The sequence below is a fragment of the Aethalodelphis obliquidens genome, unplaced genomic scaffold, assembly GCF_003676395.1.
Source record: "Aethalodelphis obliquidens isolate GAN/ISIS:26980383/991018 unplaced genomic scaffold, ASM367639v1 scaffold2, whole genome shotgun sequence".
Lineage (NCBI taxonomy): Eukaryota > Metazoa > Chordata > Mammalia > Artiodactyla > Delphinidae > Aethalodelphis > Aethalodelphis obliquidens.
Window position 1 is genome coordinate 18,848,987 of NW_020837946.1, and position 20,424 is coordinate 18,869,410.

At 47.9% G+C, this 20,424-nt stretch overlaps 1 protein-coding gene across 10 annotated transcripts in view; it reads right to left on the reverse strand.

The window, feature by feature from the left end:
• STK36 (serine/threonine kinase 36) overlaps nucleotides 1–20,424 on the reverse strand; it is a 27,683-nt gene continuing 7,259 nt past the window's right edge. For 3 of the 10 annotated variants that reach the window (XM_027121229.1, XM_027121218.1, XM_027121179.1), the window contains 23 exons: nucleotides 20,262–20,392; nucleotides 19,560–19,809; nucleotides 18,038–18,131; nucleotides 17,575–17,744; nucleotides 17,228–17,415; nucleotides 16,600–16,702; nucleotides 15,069–15,215; nucleotides 11,483–11,665; nucleotides 10,218–10,315; nucleotides 9,663–9,768; nucleotides 7,821–7,971; nucleotides 7,507–7,634; nucleotides 6,872–6,976; nucleotides 6,417–6,515; nucleotides 6,242–6,330; nucleotides 6,011–6,074; nucleotides 5,705–5,815; nucleotides 4,314–4,388; nucleotides 3,714–3,888; nucleotides 3,308–3,455; nucleotides 2,929–3,076; nucleotides 1,620–2,366; nucleotides 1–377 (listed from right to left, as the gene is read on the reverse strand). In XM_027121229.1, the coding sequence (XP_026977030.1) occupies nucleotides 234–377; nucleotides 1,620–2,366; nucleotides 2,929–3,076; nucleotides 3,308–3,455; nucleotides 3,714–3,888; nucleotides 4,314–4,388; nucleotides 5,705–5,815; nucleotides 6,011–6,074; nucleotides 6,242–6,330; nucleotides 6,417–6,515; nucleotides 6,872–6,976; nucleotides 7,507–7,634; nucleotides 7,821–7,971; nucleotides 9,663–9,768; nucleotides 10,218–10,315; nucleotides 11,483–11,665; nucleotides 15,069–15,215; nucleotides 16,600–16,702; nucleotides 17,228–17,415; nucleotides 17,575–17,744; nucleotides 18,038–18,131; nucleotides 19,560–19,809; nucleotides 20,262–20,392 (3,654 nt within the window). In that variant the 3' untranslated portion in view covers nucleotides 1–233. Of the gene's footprint in view, nucleotides 378–995; nucleotides 1,046–1,619; nucleotides 2,367–2,928; nucleotides 3,077–3,307; nucleotides 3,456–3,713; nucleotides 3,889–4,313; nucleotides 4,389–5,704; nucleotides 5,816–6,010; nucleotides 6,075–6,241; nucleotides 6,331–6,416; nucleotides 6,516–6,871; nucleotides 6,977–7,506; nucleotides 7,635–7,820; nucleotides 7,972–9,662; nucleotides 9,769–10,217; nucleotides 10,316–11,482; nucleotides 11,666–15,068; nucleotides 15,216–16,599; nucleotides 16,703–17,227; nucleotides 17,416–17,574; nucleotides 17,745–18,037; nucleotides 19,028–19,559; nucleotides 19,810–20,261; nucleotides 20,393–20,424 lie in introns of those variants that run through there. The other 7 variants (XM_027121198.1, XM_027121188.1, XM_027121270.1 and 4 more) reach the window with 7 other exon arrangements.

A 20,424-nucleotide genomic window follows, 5' to 3' on the forward strand; every position in this document is an offset into this window, starting at 1 on the left:
TGGCACCAACAACAATGAAGTTTACTGGCTGAAATCATCCTGAATCTGGGGGAAAGAAGGAGCTTTATACATAAATCTCTTCTAGGTTCTCATTCTCAAATCAGTTGATTGGCAGCTTCTCTCTTTCAGTGTCTTTAGCTCTTGGTTGAGTTGGTGGCTTGTAGAGCAGAAAAAGGAAGGGCTGGCAACAGTAGGGCAATGAACGTTGGAGGCTGGACCCCAGGAATCTGGGGTCATGTATTGTGGGTTGGCCTCAAGAGGTGAATGAGCTTCCTGCAGTGTTTGGTAGAGGCCGGCCTGGGACTGCTACGTGGCAGTAACTGATTCCCCAGAGAGAGCAAGGCTAACTTCTCACTGGCACCCAGGGACACCAGCACCTGTGGGATAGAGAGAGATGACAGAACATGACATGCAGAGGACTGTGATTTGGCCCAGCAATTCCCACTCTAGAAAAGGAAGAAAAATAAATGAGCTCTTGGGGACTCAAAATAGGTTGTGTGGGAGAAGACAGACCTTGGGGACAGGAATCACCAGGACCAGAGGTCTATTTCCATTCTCTTTGGTTACAGACCATGAAACCAAGGCACCAAAGGACCTATGCACTTGTCCCCAGGAAGAGGTAATAAATGCAGCAGTAAAACTAAGCCAAAAGGTGAGACTCCCAGCTGTGGATCTAGACCAGTGGGTCTGGACCTCCTTCCCACCAAGAATCCCTTTTATTATTTCCCCACACGGACTGCCAAACAACTCTAATGCATATCGTGACCATCCTGTCAGAGCCTCCCTTCTGCAGGGGCCTCCCGATGCCGCCACACTGAACTATCATAATTTGGAGGTTTAGCTTTATCATAGGTCGACGTATCATTTTTCCATTGGGCTGTTTATATACTGAAAATGGAGCAGAAAATAGAAAAAAACAGAGTAAAGCAGGTTAAGAACATGGGCTCTGGGAACTTCCCTGGTGGTCCAATGGTTAAGACTCCATGCTTTCACTGCAGAGGCCACAGGTTCAATCCCTGGTCAGGAAACTAAGATCCCACATGCCCTGTGGCACAGCCAAAGGAAAAAAAAAAAGAGCATGGGCTCTGGACTTAGACTCTTGAGTTCCAAAGTCCAATCCTACATATTAGCTTTGTAACTTGGACAAGTTATTAAATTCTTTGTGCCTCAGTTTCATTGCCTGCAAAATGAGAAGCAAAGCTTAAACCAGATAATAAGATAATAAAGGTAAAATGCTTAGCATGGTACTTTTCACATGGTAAGTGCTAAAAAAGATAGTTAGCGCCTTCATGGCCCTCAGAATGAAACCACTCTATACACCTCAACGTCTAGTCTTCCCTCACCTCCCTCCTGCACAGCCTCCAGAAGAAAGAAACGCTGGTCCTTGAGATCCCAGGCATCTCCTAGCCCAATGGAGCCTTCTTCCAGGTCCCCTCCCTTCTCCAGGTGTGAAATGTTAGATGAAAAACTCATGACCAAGTCATGGCCCCTGGGTTTCCTGATCCCAGAGAAGGATACAGCTTGGGTTTCTAGATGTCCCAATTCCTTAAAGACTATCTCAGAAAAATGTTGTGAAAACCAGCCCCATCATGGTGATTCCAAAGTCCCCTCAGGTGTACCTGATGGATGCAGGGCTCCTGTTGGAGGCTCCGGAGGGCAACGAGGGCGGCCTCCTTCACATTTGGCTGGGGGTCTCCACACGCCACCTCTAGGAGCCGCTGGGGTACTTGGCACCGTAACAGCTCGTCCCCCAAACCCTCAGGCCCCAAGTTGCCCAGAGCTGATGCGGCATTGCGCCGGATACCAGCCTGAGGATCTCCAAGCAGCTGGGTCATACCGGGCACCGCAGCTGCCAGGGCAGGCCCCAGGGGACCAGCTTGGTAGGCTGCATTGCCCACAGCAAAGCTGGCACCACGCCGCACAGCAGGGTCTTTGTCTCCAAGCCCCAGCAGCAAAAGGTTGAGCAGTCCTAGCTGGCTCTGCAGGGCCCCGCGCAGGGCTCCGCTGTGCTGGAGCAAGTGTCCCAGAAGCCCGTAAGTACGGGCCCGCACAGAATTCTCTGGGTGGCCCAGGAGGCTGCGCAGTGGCCGATAGGATTCATCGGGGCCAGCCAGGAGTTCTTGGATAAAGGACAAATGGCTGGGAGACAGTACCCGAGCGGTGTGGGCCAGGAGGGAGAGAAGGTCAGAGGTCAGCAGCGGCTGGTCACCCAGGAGGGCAGCTGAGAGGAATGAGATGGTGGTTGTAGGGCAGGCGGCTACTGTGCTCACAAACTGGTTGAGAGAGGGGGGCTCAGAGAGGGCCAGGCGTGTGAGCAGACTGATGGGCAGCTCGGCTTGTGTCAGTGGAAGATGGTGGCGGCAGACCTGGAGAAGGGGGAGGGGTGCAGGGAGAGGGAGAATACACTGCAGCAAGATACTGAGACGGAGCCCACAATCTGGGAGAGAGAAAAGCCAAACTCTGGTGAGAATACCACAGAAAGCCGGAAGACCTGAGCCACAGCACCGCACGTGAGACACAACGTGGAGCCCAGGAGAACAGGTCCTTCCCAAGTCCATGCCTTGCTCTGCAAGGACTTAGTCTCTCTGCTTCAGAGACCCGCTCACTGCTTAATGCCAACAATTTCCAAGGAAGTGATTCCCAGCTGAGGAGCTGAGTCTCCAGGGCCTAGACTAAGATATCTGCCCCAGTGGGTTCCAAGTGAATCCAGATATCGGACTGATGGAGAGAAGAGGCACCAGCCCAGCTCCAACCACATGCCTCTGTTCAGGCCCGAATGCTTTCTCCACTCAACTCTTAGACCAAGCCAGGTGCTGCACTCCTACAGGGGCCTGCGAGAGCCCTGGAGCTGTCGGGAAGTGAATTTGAGTACACAGGGTTGGGCCACCTTCCTCTCCCACGTTCCTGCCTGGGTAGCTTCCCCAGTACCTGCAGCAGGTGGGCTGTGACTTCTGAGTCTGTGAGGTCAGCCAAGACACCTTCAAGGAGGTCAGCGTCCACATCCAGAGCGAAGGGGAAGCAGAGGAGCTGGCAGACAGAGAGCACCAAAACGGGGAGAAACTCAGGCCCCTGAGGCCTAAGGAGGGGAGAGTGGAAGGATATACTCAGTCTGGTGCACCCACCCTTTAGCTTTCTTCCCCCGACTCTTCTCAAATTCCCTAGTCCAGCTCTCCTTCCCCAACCTCAGTAATCCCATTTCTTGCCTCATAGCTCAAGCTGTCAGCTCTTTCTCTCCTGCCTTCCCCTCCTCCTCCCCCCAACAGCCAACATTGAATTTTCTGGTCTCCCTCCTCTAGCTCCAACTCACGCCTGGGTCAGGTGATGCAGGAAGCTGGGCGAAAGCAGATGCTTCAGGGTGGACATGAGGATACTTCCACGCTGAGACAGGTGGCTCAGGCATAACTGGGGTTCCTGGGTAAAGGTGGCCATGGCCAGGCTCAGCAGGGCTGCCATGCCTGGAAACACCAAGAATGGAGACCCAGTGGAGCAGGCAAGAGGTCAGGATGCCACTGCGTCCCCAAGGCTCTCAGGGCTACCCCCTGTTCAGTCCCTTCCCTGTCCTTGAGCAGCTCCAGCACAGACTCTGCCACCCTCTCCCCAGGCGGCAGCAGCAGTAGCCACCTCCGTGGGCTAACCCAGTTCTAGGCTGTTTCCCCTTGAGGAGGAATCAACACACTGGCCCGACAAGAGGGGCCATGCTGTTGGAAAGATACCTTGGGGTGAGATCAGCGTCCAGTCTGGCTCTAGGCTTTGTGGACTGGACGGTGACAGCTCCTCTTCCTGTACAGATGCCCCCTCAGGGAGCCTCAGCACCATGGAGAAGCGGTGCCACAGAACGGTCCACATTTCTGAGCTAGCCACGACCCTTACTGGATTACCCTTCCCCTGCTAGAGACAAAATTGAATGAGGGTAAACGAGGAGGTCCAAGACAGGAGTCAAAACGCCTTTTTTCACTCTTGTCCCTGACCTATGAGGAAGAGGAGTCCCAGAAATAATTCCTTCTGTTTTCCCACCTAGGATTTCCCTGTTGTCCCAGTTCCCTCGCTTATCACATCTTAACCCCTGACCTCTCAACCCATGTGTATGTCTACTGGAAACCAGGGAATTACAACTTTCTTCCCACTGAATCCCAAGGGATGTAGCTGAATGGTTCCCCTTAAAGGGTCCGTACTGACAGCAGATGGGTCCCATTTAAGGCCATCACAGGCGGTGTGAGAGGAGAGGTGACTGTGTTGCTTCTTCCTTCCTATTGGCCAGTGGCTCCCCAAAGCAGCTCTCCTTACTTCCCATCCGTCCTAGGATGCAGCTGTACCTGGGTGAGCAGCTGCAGCAGAAGCATGAGGAGGCCATCATAGAATCCACAGCCACCCGGTGGAGTCAGCCGGACCTGTCGGAGAGAGGTGGGAGGAGAGCAGATCTGAGAGGGGTGAGGTGACCACACAGGCCTGTGCTCCCAAATCCAAGTCAGGCACAAGGAGTTCTTCTTCAGCCTGGTGTAGTGGGGAGAGTTCTTTTGGACTTAGGAGTCTTGGCTCCTGCCTATTCGTTCAATGACTAACTCTGTCCTAAAGACACACAGTCAGTAGGGTGAGCAGGCAGACAAACCATTAGAGTTTAGGAAGATGCTTTTGCTACACGAGAGGCTGTGAGTGAGGGCTGTGGAGAGGGAACGGGACACAGCTGAGAGTGCTAACTCTGCCTCCTGGAGGTAGGAAACTGATGGGATTAAAAGTTTAAAAGGGAGATGAGGGGGAGTGAGGGAGATGCAAGAGGGAAGAAATATGGGGACATATGTATATGTGTACAACTGATTCACTTTGTTATAAAGCAGAAACTAACACACCATTGTAAAGCAATTATACTCCAATAAAGATGTTAAATAAATAAATAAAATTTAAAAAAAATAAAATAAAAGGGAGATGAGGAAGGGAGAGGTCAAAGCTCCCATAAAGGCAGGTCGTGAGAGACCACAGTGAACTTTGGAAATGTTAATTCTTTGGTGGAGCAGGATTAGAGAGCCCAGAGGGAACAGATGAGCTTTGAGTAGCCTGCTAACCAATTTAGACATTAACCCAGAAACCGTGGGAAGCCACTGAGGACTTACACAAGCTCCACATGGGCGAGATTTTTGTGTCTCTCCTTTCACTACTGTATTCTCAAAGCCAAGAATAGTGCCTGGTACTCACTATTATATTTATGTGTGAAATAATTACTGGTTGAACAAATGGGCAGGTTTTCCTTTAAAAAAGCTCACTTTGGTGGCAGTGAAGAAAATGGACTGGAGAGGAGAGAGGCTGGAAGGGAGATCCTTCAGGAGGCAAGTGCCAGAGGGAGGGAGGGAGAGACAGAGAGACACACACAGACACACAGACACACAGACACAGACACACACACACACACACACAGACACACAGACACACAGACACACACACACACACACACACACACACACACACACGCTGCCTCCCCCTCCCCCTCCCCCATCAGAGGTCCTGCAAGTTAACAACAAACCTAAAGCCCTGACAGTCTGGACTCAGAGGGATCTATTATCCGAGGGCAGAAGGACAGGACAGGAAAGACGCCTTGATTCTCTCACACTCCTTAGTTTACTCTAGGCTTGCTGGCATTTCAGTCTTTCTCCCTGAACACAGATCTTATTTGACTCAGAGAAAATGCGTGTCTGCATTCCCTGGTAGAGCTCACCTCCGCAGGGGCGGACAGGGCATGTGTGGCAGCTGCAATCCACTCCACAGGCTGGAGGTCAAAAGTCACCCCTTGCTGACCAAGCTGTCCCAACAGACAGGCTGCTGCGCTCTGTGGAGAGTTAGACAAGGTCGCGGAATGTCCGCATCTGAATGGTACTCGGGACAGGCAGAGAGGATTTATTTCTTTGTCCTGGTCCAGAAGAATGCCTCACAAACAGCTGCAAATTAGGAAATGACTCTCCTGCTTGCAGAAGGGTGGGATGATAGGGTGAAAAGTGGAGGAAGATGAAGGTTGAAAACTCACCACAAGAGAGACGACGTGTGAATGGGTAAAGACAGTAGCAACCTCACTGCCTAGCTTCTCCATTCTGGAATAAAGAGATACATCAAGGCTGCTGCCCTCACAGAAACCCTCACACCCTCTGTCCCAATCCCTCCTAAGGATAGGCTGTAGGGTGTCACTCCCCACAATCCATGTCTGGGTGAGCTATGTGGGTGGAAGATTTCAGTGGAGAGACGCTGCTTTATGACTCACCCAGAAGGCAGATCTTGGAGGTGAAGGACAAGAAGGGAGAGGAGGTACAGTGTCACTTCAGCAGACTCTTCCCAATCCACTACCTTTACCTACAAAGGAAACCCGAGATAGCAGAGGCTCCTCTGATTGAGATGGTGGGGCCCCCAAGAGATGCCCACTCGTGCTGCCGGCCTACCTTGCCCTGGACCAACTTCCACAGTGACTCCAAGGCCAGGGGCTCTCGCCCTAGAAGACGGCACAGGGGCTCACTGACGTGGCAGCAGGAGTAGAGAACCTAAAGGGAGTGGGAAGGAGTCTGTCAGGGAGCCAGAGCAGCCCCTGGGCTCCTAGATTGAAAGGCTCAGCTGAAAACAGGCTAGCCTCTCGACAGATCTAGTATCCACAACTAGGGATATCAGAGAAATTCAGGCCACTTGTGCCTCTTGCTGAAACACTGTGAGATGTGGACACTTCTCGGTTCTGCTGAGGACTGGCTGACAGTAGGGCCATCTCAGCTGAACAATTTTAAAAGCAGAAAGGGGTCCTCCAAGGGGGGAGTCTCTCATTTCTCTCAGTGTCTCTTTCTCTCTCTCTTAGTCCTTGGGGTAAGAAAGAAGTCTGAAAGGCCAAGAGTTAATGGGCAGGCAGTACCTTGAGAAGGTGTAGGCACAGGATGGGATCCTGCAGGCCAGAGATGAGGGATGACCTCAGTTGGTTGCTGTCTTCAGTGAGCTGGTTTGCCAGATGCCGGGAGATCTGTAGAGACATACCTGAAGACTCAATCCCATTCCCATTATTCCAATCCCATTCCTCTCATATCTCCAACTAATCAGGACTCTCAACCCCCTGCTAGCCACTCTTCCCCAGATTCACCAGGAACCTCAGCCCCCATTCCATTCCCAGTCTTTATGGCCAGTGGAGAACCAAAAGACAAGGCCTAGTTAAGTCCCACTGCCGGCAGGTACAGAGGAAAGTGTTGCTAGCCAAAAGGGAGCAGGAAATCTGAATCTTGAACCCTTGAGGAAGCATCACTGGTGGCTTCAGATCAGCTACCCCCCCACACGGGCAGTTTGTCACTGAGCTCTCTAATCAGCTGGCCGAGGGCTCTGGGATTTTGGCTACATCATGTTCTACAAGTGGCTCAAACCTAGTGGGAGCATCTGTTTCTGGAAGTACTGAGTAAAGGGAGGCATAAAAGCTTGTTTTTCTGCCTTTCTGAAAAGCTGGGCCAGCCTCCCCTACTCTGGCAACAGGGAGGACAGGAACAAAAAAATTGTAGCTCAGACCTGCTCCTTGGCTTCCCAGCAGCCAGGTAGCCCCACAGGAGCAGTGCATAAGGCTGCCAGTGCCGAGGACAGGGCTCCAGGCAGATCCTCACTCTGCTCCCGAAGCGGCTGGCTCACCTCGGGGGCTCCTGCGAGAAAGGCAAAGAACGCAGGAAGGCGTTGGTTGTTTAAGATTCCCCATTCTTTCTCTCAGTTCATAGTTATTTAACACTCACTAAATGCCAGGCCTATTCTAGGTAATGGCAGGAGAAAGAGCAGAGCTGGACCTACTCAACAAGTAGGTTGAGAGAACCTTACCTTCCCATTCCAGTTACCTGGGGGGCTGTGGAAAGGGAGCTGTGGAACTGTCAAGCCATGAAGGAGCCCGTCCAACACAGCCCGCTGTGTGGTCATCAGGCTGGAGTAGAAAGCTCTGGAGATGGTCCAGCTGTTCCCATCCATGGCTTCACACAGAACAGTAAAGCACTAAGGGAGACAAGGCAGGGTTAACAGCAGGCACATCAGAAAACTGACTGGACTTAGCATAAGGAGCAGGAGTGCCCGGAGAACCTGAGAAAGGAGGAGAGAAACCCAGGGGGACCAGCTGATGGACTCTTAAGGATTCCTCACACAGAAAGTGCCATATATCTGCCTTCACATTTCAAGGACAGGAATTTTAGGTGTCAATCCTTTTACTCTGATCAGCTGCTCCCTAGATGATGTTTCTCAAAGTATTATCTGTGGACCCTGAGTATAAGAATTCCTGGGGATTCATGGGTCTTTCCCAACCCAGTCTTATTGATTCAGAATTTCGAGAGGTGGGGAATTTATTCCAAACTCCCCATGCTACTCAGTGCACAGTGACATATGAGAAGTGCTGACCAATAATGTGAGTCACTACTGGCCAAAATGTACGTTAGATGTTAAAAGCTTCCTTACCGGAAAGGGTGAGGGATGTTAAAATGGGCTCTCAGAAGAGAAGAGACTGGGCTTCCCTGGTGGCGCAGTGGTTAAGAATCTGCCTGCCAATGCAGGGGACACGGGTTCGAGCCCTGGTCCAGGAAGATCCCACGTGCTGGGGAGCAACTAAGTCCAAGCACCACAACTACTGAGCCTGTGCTCTAGGGCCCGTGCTCCACAACAAGAGAAGCCACTGTAATGAGAAGCCCGCGTACCGCAGCAAAGAGTAGCCCCCGCTCGCCACAACTAGAGAAAGCCTGTGCGCAGCAATGAAGACCCAATGCAGCCAAAAATAAATAAATAAATAAATTTATTTAAAAAAAAGAAAAGACTGAATGGACTGCTAGCTGCTAGCTGGAAGTAGGAATGTAGCCCAAATCTGTGCTCCCAGTTTCCAGTCTGAACAATGTCCAGGCAATTGCTTCCCTCCTTGAACATGTTCCTCTCTGTCTCCTCTGAGATCAGTCAGAACTCAACTATTTTCTCTTTCAAGCCTCCCTTCCCATCCCTCACCTCCAGAGTCCAGGAGAGAGAACCCACATAGGTTACTAGTCTGTAGGACAAACAAGATTGGGAATACTAGCTGATCTGTAAGTCTATTCAAGAAGAAATACTTCTATTTGTGGTTCCCTAAAATAGGCCACACTGCTTAATGCCTCTGGGCTTTAATATAGGTTGCTCTTTCTACCCGGAATGTCCTCCCTACTTTCCTGCCTCATCCACCTGGCAAACTTCTGTTCATTCTTCAAATCCTAGCAGAGATGATTTCCTCCTTCAAGATTTCTTCTATGACTCTTAGGGACTTCCCTGGCGGTCCAGTGGTTAAGACTCTGTGCTTCCACTGCAGGGGGCACGGGTTCAATCCCTGGTCAGGGAACTAAGATCCCACATACTGCGTGGGGGTCCAAAAAAAAAAAAAGATTTCTTCTATGACCCTCCAAGTAGTGTTAGTCTTCTTCAGTGGTGCTTCTACATTTTACATGAAGTTCTAATGTACTTTTCACACTGTTGTCCTTGATCACATCTCTCCTATTAGACTAGCCCTGATCCCTTGAAGATGGGGACTTTCTCTTACTCAGATGGCATATGACACATAGCTGGCATTCAACGAACATTTGTTGTATTACCTCGATCTAACCCTACAGAGCCATAAGAAAGAGGATGGGAGAAACACAGGGAAAACCACAGACAGAAATCTGGAAGGGGGGGCAGATTACCATAAGGCTGTCCCTCCGCAAAGTCTGCTCAGAGTCATCTGGTTGGGCCAGTAGTTTCCCCAAGAGCTCCAGAAAGAGGTTGGCAGCTTCCTGAAATACCTGTAGGCTAGGAAAAAATGAGTCCGTGGTTTCTTCTCATCTCTCTACTAAAAGCCCACATGTTGTGAATGGGTCCGTTCAGGGCAGGTAGGAGAATCTCTGCAAAGGAACACATCAGAGTGCTCTCTCTCCTCTCCTCTCCCCTCACACACACACACAGTTGCACATACATACCTCCAGGCCTCTTTGTCATTTTCTCTAGCTTATTCACACCCTGAGCCTTCCATTTAGTGTGACTGCTAACGCTTAGAACCTGAAGTTCCGTGCGCAAACTTGGAGGTGTCTCGGGGTCCTTAAGAGGACTAGGTGGACTCTAAGAGGTCACTCAGCTGACCCCTAAACCTGGCACAAATCATGGCTTCTCCTTACTTAGCCTCTTCCTAATGGGGATGGGAAGAAATGGGGGTAGAAACTGAAGCCAAACTGGCCAACAGAGCAAAATGCCTCTCATCCCACCTGTCACCTGTCTGGCTCCTCTCCAGATTGAAGGTGCAGGCAAAGTAGGCCTGAATCACAGCCATCAGGTCCCGTAAGAAGGTCCCATACCAACGCTGCTGCCAGGGAAGAGGACAGAGAGTTAGGGCAATGTAGGGGATGGAAACAAAGACTAAGGGAAAAGTGTGTCAGACATCCAGTCAGGCTGAGCAAACAGAAAGGGACAGAGGGAGAGGGTGTTTGGACAGAGAGAGGAGATCCAGAGGTAACAAAGTGGCGGCCGACGGGCTGTAAACAGCCAGAAAACGTGTCTTGTTTGGGCCTGAACAGCATTTTGGAGTTTAGGAGGTTCTATTTTTCAAAATAGCTCAAATTCTTCTCTAAATTCCTTAAAAACTCTCAAGACTAACACTCATCAGCAGAGTGCAGCTTCCAGCCGCCAAGCCTTGGCCACGTTAAACATTTCTGCATTCCGGCCTTTCAGCTCAGCTGCGTCGGGACACAGCACAGGGACGTGGACACTGAAACTCACTCCTAGCTCTCCCGCTTATCATCTCCATTACCACTGACAAGGCAGTGCCCGTGTGTGAGTTAATCTCTGAATTTCAGTACCCTGCTCTATAAAATCAGGCCTGTAAAGCCTAGGATTTTACCTTTCAAAACACAGTGCTCTGGGCTTCCCTGGTGGCACAGTGGTTGAGAGTCTGCCTGCCAATGCAGGGGACGTGGGTTCGTGCCCCGGTCCAGGAAGATCCCACATGCCACGGAGCGGCTGGGCCCATGAGCCATGGCCGCTGAGCCTGCGTGTCCGGAGTCTGTGCTCCGCAACGGGAGAGGTCACAACAGTGAGAGGCCCGCGTACCACAAAAACAAACAAACAAACAAAAAAAAAACACAGTGCTTTAAATATTGGGAAATTGCACATAAAAATTTGGATTTCTAGCTTTTCTTGGAAAACTGCAGGATCTGGCACCACTCAGCCCATATTCCCCCCTAACAACAGTGAGCTGGCGCTGAGGAGAGGATGCCCCGTTCCGACTGAGCACGAGATCTCAGTTTCTCACATTCCCACTGATTCATATAGTCACACACAGTCTACTTCACTGATGACATTATCTGCCTGGCCTCGGAAGGCATGAGAATTTGCAATTCATGATCTACTAACTAGAGAGGAGGAGAAGAAAAGAAAAGGCAGTTGGGCCAAATAGAGATGGCAATTCAACGAAACGAAGTCCAAAGAGAAGAAATTCTGCTAAGTCTTGAGAGGCTCCTGGCACAGCACTTACCTGCTGGATACTGCTGCTCTCCTGGCTGTGTCGGAGGAGGCTGAGCAGCAGCCGGGGGAGCCCTGCCCCTCGGCAGAAGGAGTACAAGGAAACAGAGTCACCACCGCAGCTGGACAGAAGACTGCTCAGGACCTGGAGCACAGGAAGGATATGGGAAGCACCCTCCAGCACGCCTTTCAGGATCTGGGTGACACAAGGGAAAGAGACAGTAATCGATATTATGAGAGGTAAAGGAAGGAGAGTCACAGATACCAAGTGTCCCCAAGATGTTGACAAAGCAGACCAAATGTTCTCATTCCTTTCTTTGGGAATCTAAAACCCAGAAAAGGAGAACAAAGAAACAGGGAAAGTGTACCAGGAAAGGGGAATATAGATGGCCAGGTCACCTGACTTAGAGGTGACCAAACCGGGGGGAGGGGGGAACACCTCCCCTCAGTCAGTGACAGACCAAGTGACATTCCTATCTGCTCCCTCCCTTCTCCAGCCCTTCACCTTAAAACAAAATGAAACCACACACACACATTTCTGAAAATTAAAAACAATGGGCACAAAACAATGTTGCTCAACTCCAGATAGACAAAACAATATTATTCAACTCTAGATCAGGGGTTGACAAAATATGACCTGCAGGCCAGATCCTACCTACCACTTATTTTTATACAGGACAGTATTATATTTTTAAATGGTTATTTTTTAAAAGGTTATTCTTCAAAAGAAGACTAACGTTTACATCAAGTGCTTTACAATATGCTACTCACTGTTCTGAATCTGTTCACTTATTTACTCACTTAATCTTTACAATAACCCCAGTGATTGTAAAGTAAATACAATTACCCATTTTATAGACGAGGAGACTGAAGCTTCTAGATAGGTTAAGTAAGTAGTCAATAATCACACACAGTAGTTTGGCTGGAATTCTAACTCAGAAAGTTTTACCCTGGAGGCAGAGTTGTTAACCTCTTTCCCCACTGAAAAATTATCCAACACAAGGAGGACAGATAAGGGCCAAAAGAGAGGTGCAGGGTGCCAAGGTAATTCAAGAGCGAAAGGAGAGTCTTTTCAACAAATGGTGCTGGGATGATTACATAACCACATGCGAAAAGATGAACTTATATCCCTACCTCACGATATATACAAAAATCAACTCATAATGGGTCAGAGACCTAAATGTCAGAGCTAAAAGTCTAGAAAGCTTTTTTTTTACGCGGGCCTCTCACTGTTGTGGCCTCTCCCGTTGCGGAGCACAGGCTCCGGATGCGCAGGCTCAGCGGCCATGGCTCACGGGCCCAGCTGCTCTGCGGCATGTGGGATCTTCCCAGACCGGGGCACAAACCCGTGTCCCCTGCATCGGCAGGCAGACTCTCAACCACTGCGCCACCAGGGAAGCCCTAGAAAGCTTTTAGAAAAAACATAGGAGAAAATCTTCAAGACTTTGGGTTTAAAAAAGATTTCTCAGATACAACACCAGAAGCATAATCCACAAAGGAAAAAAATGGTAACTGGACTTCAAAATTTAAAACCTTTGTGCTTCAAAAGAAATTCTTATGAGAATAAAAAGACATATTAGAGACTGGGAGAAAATATTTGCAAATCATACATCTGATAAAGGTCTTGTATCCAGAAGATACAGAGAATTCTTACAACTCAAGTAGAAAACAACCCAACTTAAAAATGAGCCAAAGAAATGATTAGATATTTCACCAAAGAAGAAATATTAATACAAATGTCTGATAAGCACATGAGAAGATGCTCACATTAGTCATTAGCAAAATGTGAATTAAAATGGCAATAAGATACTATTTCACACTCTCTAAAATGACTACACTCAGACAGACAGACAGTAATACATGTTGGCAAGGAGGTGGAGAAATGAGGACCCTCATACATTGCTGGTGAGATTGTAAAATGGTGCAGCCACTTTGGAAAATAAATAGTCCAGCAGTTTCTTAAAATCTTAAACATAAATTTACTATATGCCCCAGCAATTCCACTCCTATGCATACACCCAAGAGAAATGAAAACATATGTCCACACAAAGGCTTCTTCATGGATGTTCAAAGCAGCATTATTCATAAAAGCCAAAAACTGGAAACAATCCAAATTTCAATCAATTAGTGGAATGGATAAACAAAATGTGATATATCCGTACAGCAGAATATTAATCAGCAATGAAAAGGAATTAAGTATTGATACACGCTACAACATGAATGAACCTCAAAAACATTATGCTAAGGGTTTCCCTGGTGGCGCAGTGGTTGAGAGTCCGCCTGCCGATGCAGGGGACACGGGCTCATGCCCCAGTCTGGGAAGATCCCACATGCCGTGGAGCGACTGAGCGCATGGCCATGGCCGCTGAGCCTGCGTGTCCCGCAATGGGAGAGGCCACAACAGTGAGAGGCCCGCGTACCGAAAAAAAAAAAAAAAAAAAAAAATTATGCTAAGAGAAAGGAGTCAGACACAAAGACTATACATTGTATGATCATATTTATATGAAATGTTCAGAAAACACAAATATAATAGACAGAAAGTAGTCTCCTGTTACTAGGAGTGGGAATGATAATTAACTGTAAATAGTTAAGAATCATCTTATTGGGGTGATGAAAATATTCTAAAACTGAATTATGATGATGATTTCACAACTTGGTAAATTTACTAAAAATTATTTTTTAAAACTTTAAAGAAAAGGGACTTCTTTCCAGTGGAATCTGGAATCTGGAATCTGGAATCTGGAAGGCAGATTCCAGTGGAATCTGCCTTCCAATGCAGGGGATGCGGGTGCGATCCATGGTCGGAGAACAAAGATCCCACATGCCGCAGGGCAACTAAGCCCACGCGCCACAACTTCTGAGTCCGTGCGCCTCAACGAGAGAGCCCACGTGCTGCAAACTACAGAGCTCACGCGCCCTGGAGCCCACACGCCACAACTAGAGAGAAGCCCGCTGGCCGCAACGAAAGATCCCACATGACACAACTAAGACCTGACGCAGCCTAAATAAATAAATAAAATTAAAAAAAAAAAAACTTTAAAGAAAAGAGAGAGAGATGCACGCAACATACTTCGGTGAGTTCCCAGGAAAGAAGATCACCATTTCAGAGACACAAGGAAAGGCTTTGTAGGAGAGAATACTAATTATGAACACCAATTAAGCAAGACGTTATCCCCTAGAAAAGAATCTCATTCTTCTCATTAGTATACCTGCATTAGAAAATATTACACACTTAAATTGTTACATATTTTTAATTTTGTCAAAAATTTTGTGGAAATGTGTTTTCTCTCATTATAGAAGTCGTTACATGATATCCTCCATTTTTTCCTCTTGGACAACAGTGCCTAAAAAAGTTCCACCAGAAAGTTTGCTGATCCCTGCTCTAGAGGAATACTTTTCCCTTCAGAAAGAAAAACCCAAGGTCTGCTCTTTCTGTATTACTAAAGGAGGTTGGCAAATCTCCTTGATTTAAACAGACGGAGTGAAAGAGAATAGGAAAGGGACAAACTTCCTTTCTCCTTATGTCAATCAACGTTTTTTAATGCCTCATCTGTGAAAACGGTCTCCAGTTTCATCCATGGTATGCTTCTGCTGGTTACCTGCCCTCCAGCCTCATGCAGCTGACTCTGGATGCGCTGGCAGAAGTCGGGATTGCACAGCAGGGCGAGAGGGGCCTTCAGTTGCACGGGCACAGGCTCAGTGGTCTCTAGCAGGTGCCGCCACTCAGCATCATCGTTGTCTGGCTCCTGAGGCATCAGGGAGTGAAGGAGGTCAGGAGGAGTGTGTCAGGTTCAAGGGTAGTAGCTCCCAACCTGGGGAATCATGAAGTAACTGCAAAAGGCCAGTGACTCCTTTGGCACAGATGTATTTTTTTCAGCCACCCGTTTAAAAAGGTAGAGTTGGCAGTAAATGAGGGGTCTTGAAAAGTCTCTTGGAGAACACTGGCAGGTGTGCATAAAAAGACACCTAGAAAGATACCCACTGCGTGGTTTATAATAAAAAAATTGGAAACATCATAGAGCCAGTCAGTAAGGGAATAATCAACCATGGCACATACATATTAGGACATACTAAGAAGTTGTTAAAAAGACTGTAGTACTGACAATGCATCACTTATGTAGTGTGCCCACCAAAAATGCATGACTCGAATCTAATTATGCAAAAGTATCAATTTGAGGAACATTCTACAAAATAACTGACCTGTGCACCTAAAAACTATCAAGCATGAAAGACAAAGAAAGAGTAGGAACGGTTTCAGATTAAAGGAAACTAATGAAGCATAACAACTAAATGCAATGCTTAACACTGGATTGGATTGTGGACTGGGGGAAAAACATGTTTTTGCTATAAAGAACATTACCAGAGCAATTGGCAAAATCTAAATATGGACTGTAGATTAAGTAACAGAATCATATCAGTGTCAAATTCCTGACTTCTATAATTGCACTGAGGTGGTGCAAGTGCATCACCTTGATCCTAGCAAATACGCACTAAAGTACATTTGGCAGTAAAGGGGCATGTCTGCACTTACCCTAAAATGATTCAGAAAGATGATGTGTCCATACATAGAGGAAGAGAACCATAAAGCAAATGTCGCAGAATTTTAACAATTGGTGAATCTGGGTGAAAGGGTATATAAGAATTCTTGGTTCTATTTTCACAATTATTATTTAAGTTTGAAATGTTTTCAAAATAAAAAGTTAAAACCTTAAAAAAACAAAAGATTGAAGTAGATGTAGAAAGATCTCTAGAACAGATCATGTAAGAGATGCATGAGGCAAAACGATACATATGGTATGAACTCAGTAATGTAAAAACAGCCAAACTATATATTCTATGTGGACATATATATAAATATATGTAAAAGCACAAAAAGTCAGGAAGGAGACAGACACCTCTGGGACTGAAATAAGGCTCAAGAGGGACTTTCCTTTTTACTTATGTACTCCAATTTTTGATAATTAAATGTTCAGATACTATGCAATTAAAATCTATAAATAATAAGAAAGCAATTTTTAACACAAAGGGAGCTATTCCTTGGAGGGTTGGGAATCACTGTTCTAGAAAACATCTACCAAGACCCAACATCCCATGGCAGGGACAAGGCCAGGAGGAGCCCCTAGGTCTCACCTCATTTTCTAGGTCCACTGCATCAAGGCTCTGCTGGCCCACCACCTCTGGCCTCAGCTCTGGGAATGCTTGCTCACAATCCTGGGTGATCCAGTTTTCCCTGCTACAGGAAGCAGGGAGTAAGATGAGTTCCAGACCTGTGAGGCTTAGAGTTCATGAACTTGTCCCTCCCTCTACATCCAGGATAGGAATGAAAAATAAGCCATATAGGATTGGTTAGAGGAGACCTCCTTCTAGGATCTGGCCAGGACAGGATAGGTCCACTACACGCATATCCTTGACTGCCCTCCCACTTTGGATCTTCTTCTCAAAGCTACCTTGGCGGTTTTCACCCATAGCTCTCAACTCAAATAATCTTCCATTTTGCGTGGAGATGATTCTTTCCTTTTCAGTTAATGAATCAACACAACTGAGACATAGAGAAAGGAAAGTTTCCACGTTTCCTGATGAATCAGGAAAGTATCAATACCTGGAATTAGGGTTCAGGCGCCCAGGACTCAAGACTCCCAGGGCCCTGTCTACATTTAGGCAGTAGTGAGTGACAGGGACCATGCTGTATTTGCTTTGACTGGAGCCAAAGATCTGCAAGCGACCTCATCTTATAAATCCCTGGTTCTACCCTCCTCACCAAGGTGCAGGGGGAGCTTCTCCAGCCCTCCACTCAGCCCAGCTGCTCTTCATTTCTGAGCCTAAGACCCCAGTCAAGAGGCTTGGTTCCTGAGGAGTGGCCTTTAGTCTGGGCAGAGAGGCTGTGCCAGAAGCCACCTTGCTGGTCCTGTCCTCTTGCTCAAGGGCAGGTCCTGTGTTCTGGTGTTTCTGCGGGAAATGAGACACTGAGTCAGAACTACTTGGTTGTCATAAGGCACTATGAATCCTATTCGTGGCCCTTTCCCAACCCTAGAAAGTCACCCTCCTTCTCCAACTCCCCCAGTCACTAGCCTGGCTATGTTATACATGCCCTTCTGCCCCACACACCTTCTGCTTGGCCTCCTCAGCCATGTGCTTATAGGCTTGCCGCAAGATGCGAGATTGATTGCCCTTGGGGGCCAGACGATGCGCCTGTTGGTCCTTTAGGACCTGAAGTTCTGGGGGTAAGCGACTGGTGAATGGGGTACCCAAATCTGGGCCTGCTGACTCGGTTAATACTGCAAGGAGAGAAGAGGGGGACAGGTGATCACACTGGAGCTGCGCCACTGTTTCCATTTGGCCAGAGACAACTTCAGCATCTCCAGGCTTCTGTGGAAGGAGACCCTTTTGACAAAGTGACAAAGAGGGACTGGGGTTACAAGGGAAGTGGCAAGGGTCATGCAAAGGGCTAGGGAGAAAATTCAAGCTGGTGGGGAAAAGAATATATGTTGGATCCAGACGTTGGGGTCAGAGGTTGCATTGGGTAGAGTATTAGGGAAGTGCAAGAGCCCTGGGAACCCTAAGGACTCACTGGTGACACGACCAGCAATAAAGGGATGATGTAACAGGTCTGGCCAGGACAGACGCTGCCGGGGGTCCTTGGTGAGCAGTCCCTGAAGGAAGTTCTGTGGAGAGAAAGGATACCCCATCAGCCTTCACTTCTCCACAGGCTCTCTCAAACTCATCAGAATCGGCCAACCAAGACTCCTGAGTGCATTCTTACAACAGACTGGCTGGTCTTAATCACGCCCTCTCTAATCCTATCCTTAGGCCTCATTTCCCTGGCTGAAATCATGAACAGACCTCACTGCCTCACCTTCTGGGGAGCCCCAATTCCTGTCCATGGACATTTTGGAACCCCAAAAGTAAAACCAGAAATCTCAATGTCAACAGCTTTGTGAAGAAGAGAAAAAAAATGAAGAGAAAGAGAGGGATGTCATCTTCACAATCATCTTCAGAAAGCAAGCATTCAAGGGGGTCCCAAACTGCTCACTTTGCCCTCCCTTTGACTGTGGTTTGTTTGTGCTGGGTAGGAACAAATGCACTTACAGTTAAAAGCACACTCACACGCATAAGTCATTGTGTAAAGATGTGTTTGGGAGCACTCAAAAACAAATCTTTCAGCAAGTCTTCAGATGGTGGAGGGGCAGGGAGACTGTCTGAAAAGGGTACATCTGTTATAAGGTGTCCTTGGGGAAATCCTCAATTGGGCCTGAAATAGGAATAGAAGGTACTAGTAGATTACAATCCTTGTTCTAAAACAAGGTGATCATTACACCTTGGCTCTTGCTGGAGATACCTGCATGTCTGCCCTAAGGGAGAATGTATATCTTATGTATATCACCCAATTATGCTTCCTTTGTTTAGGTTCTTTTTGATAATTATTTGGGCCACCCCCAGCTAAATAGGTTGGGGAGAAACTTGTCTCTTTTCATCTTAGATAAAACAAAGGAAAGTTATCGTGAGGTTTTACCCTGGGAGAAGGCTGCATTTAAATTTTATTGAAGGCTCAAATCTTGCCCTAGATGAAAAATAAAAAAGGTCAATTCCTTTTCCTCCCTCCCCCCACCCCCACCCCGGCCTGCTGAGATTTAACTGCAAAAGACAGGCACCATCTCTATCCTCTGCCCCTAATCAGTGAGCTAGCCCCATCAGCTATGGCCATTTGGATATCTAAAGATTCTTTCAGGAAGAGGACATCTGTGTTGGCAAATCTGGAAATCATTCGGCCATTGCATCTGATAGGAAATTAGTAGAATAGAGTGTGTGTAAAGGGACCAATATCTGTTTCTGGTGTCTTGAAATTACCTCTCCATTTTGATAAAGGACAGCCTGACCCAAGGAGGGGCTGCTACTCCCAAGTTGGGCACACCTTAGATCACCCTCCCAGAATAAGGCTCTGCAGTACAAAAGCAAGGCAGCTTGCCCCAGCTCCTGCATCAATTAAGTAACTGCAAAGTGCAGCCCCAGCTCTGGAAAAAAATTGTGGAAAAGGGAACAGGGCAGAGGAAGACAGGTTTCTGATGCAAAAGCAGTCTTTCAGTATTCATCACCTTGAAGCAAGGACTAATGGTGGGAGGCCAGCGCACAGGGTCCTTGAGAATGAGGCTGACCAGCTGAAAGATGCTCGTGGTATAGAAGGGAGGAGTGCCCACTGCCAGCTCATACAGTATGCAGCCCACAGACCAGAGGTCTGCGGTGTGGTCGTATGGTCGTTCCTCCACCAGCTCTGGAGACATGTAGAGTGGTGTGCCTTTAATGGATGTCAGCACCATCGTGTTGGTGCTCATAGCCCGGGCAAATCTGCAGTAGATGATGGAATCAAAATGGAAAAAGAAGATATTCAATAAAAACAAGAGAGACTTCCCTGGCGGTCCAGTGGTTAAGACGCTGTGCTTACACTGCAGGAGGGCGCAGGTTTGATCCCTGGTCGGGGAACTCAGATCCAGCATGCAGTGGGTAGGGCCAAAAATTAGATAGATAAATGAATAAATAATAAACACTAGAGCTGGTCACTGTGTGAGATAGATAGACAGATAGACAGAGAAATAGAGAAATAATAAACTCTAGAGCTGGTCACTGCTACCTATCACTGTGCGAGATATCCCCAACCTGAACAAACAGACCATCTTCCAAGACCCAGCAGGAATCCCAGTCTCCAGCTCAGGTTCTAAAATGAGGCCCAAGGAACTCAAGCATATGATCTAAGGCTCCTTGCAGAACTGGAAGCAGAGACAGAAGGTCAGGCACCTCACCCAAAGTCACAGAGCTTTATGCCACCACCCTTGGCAAGGAGGATGTTCTGAGGCTTCATGTCTCGGTGGAGGATGCGGTGGGAATGCAGATAGTACAGGGCTGACACCAACTGGGCAGCAATGGCCTGAACCTAGGGGTCAAACAGTCAGGTGAGAGGAAGAA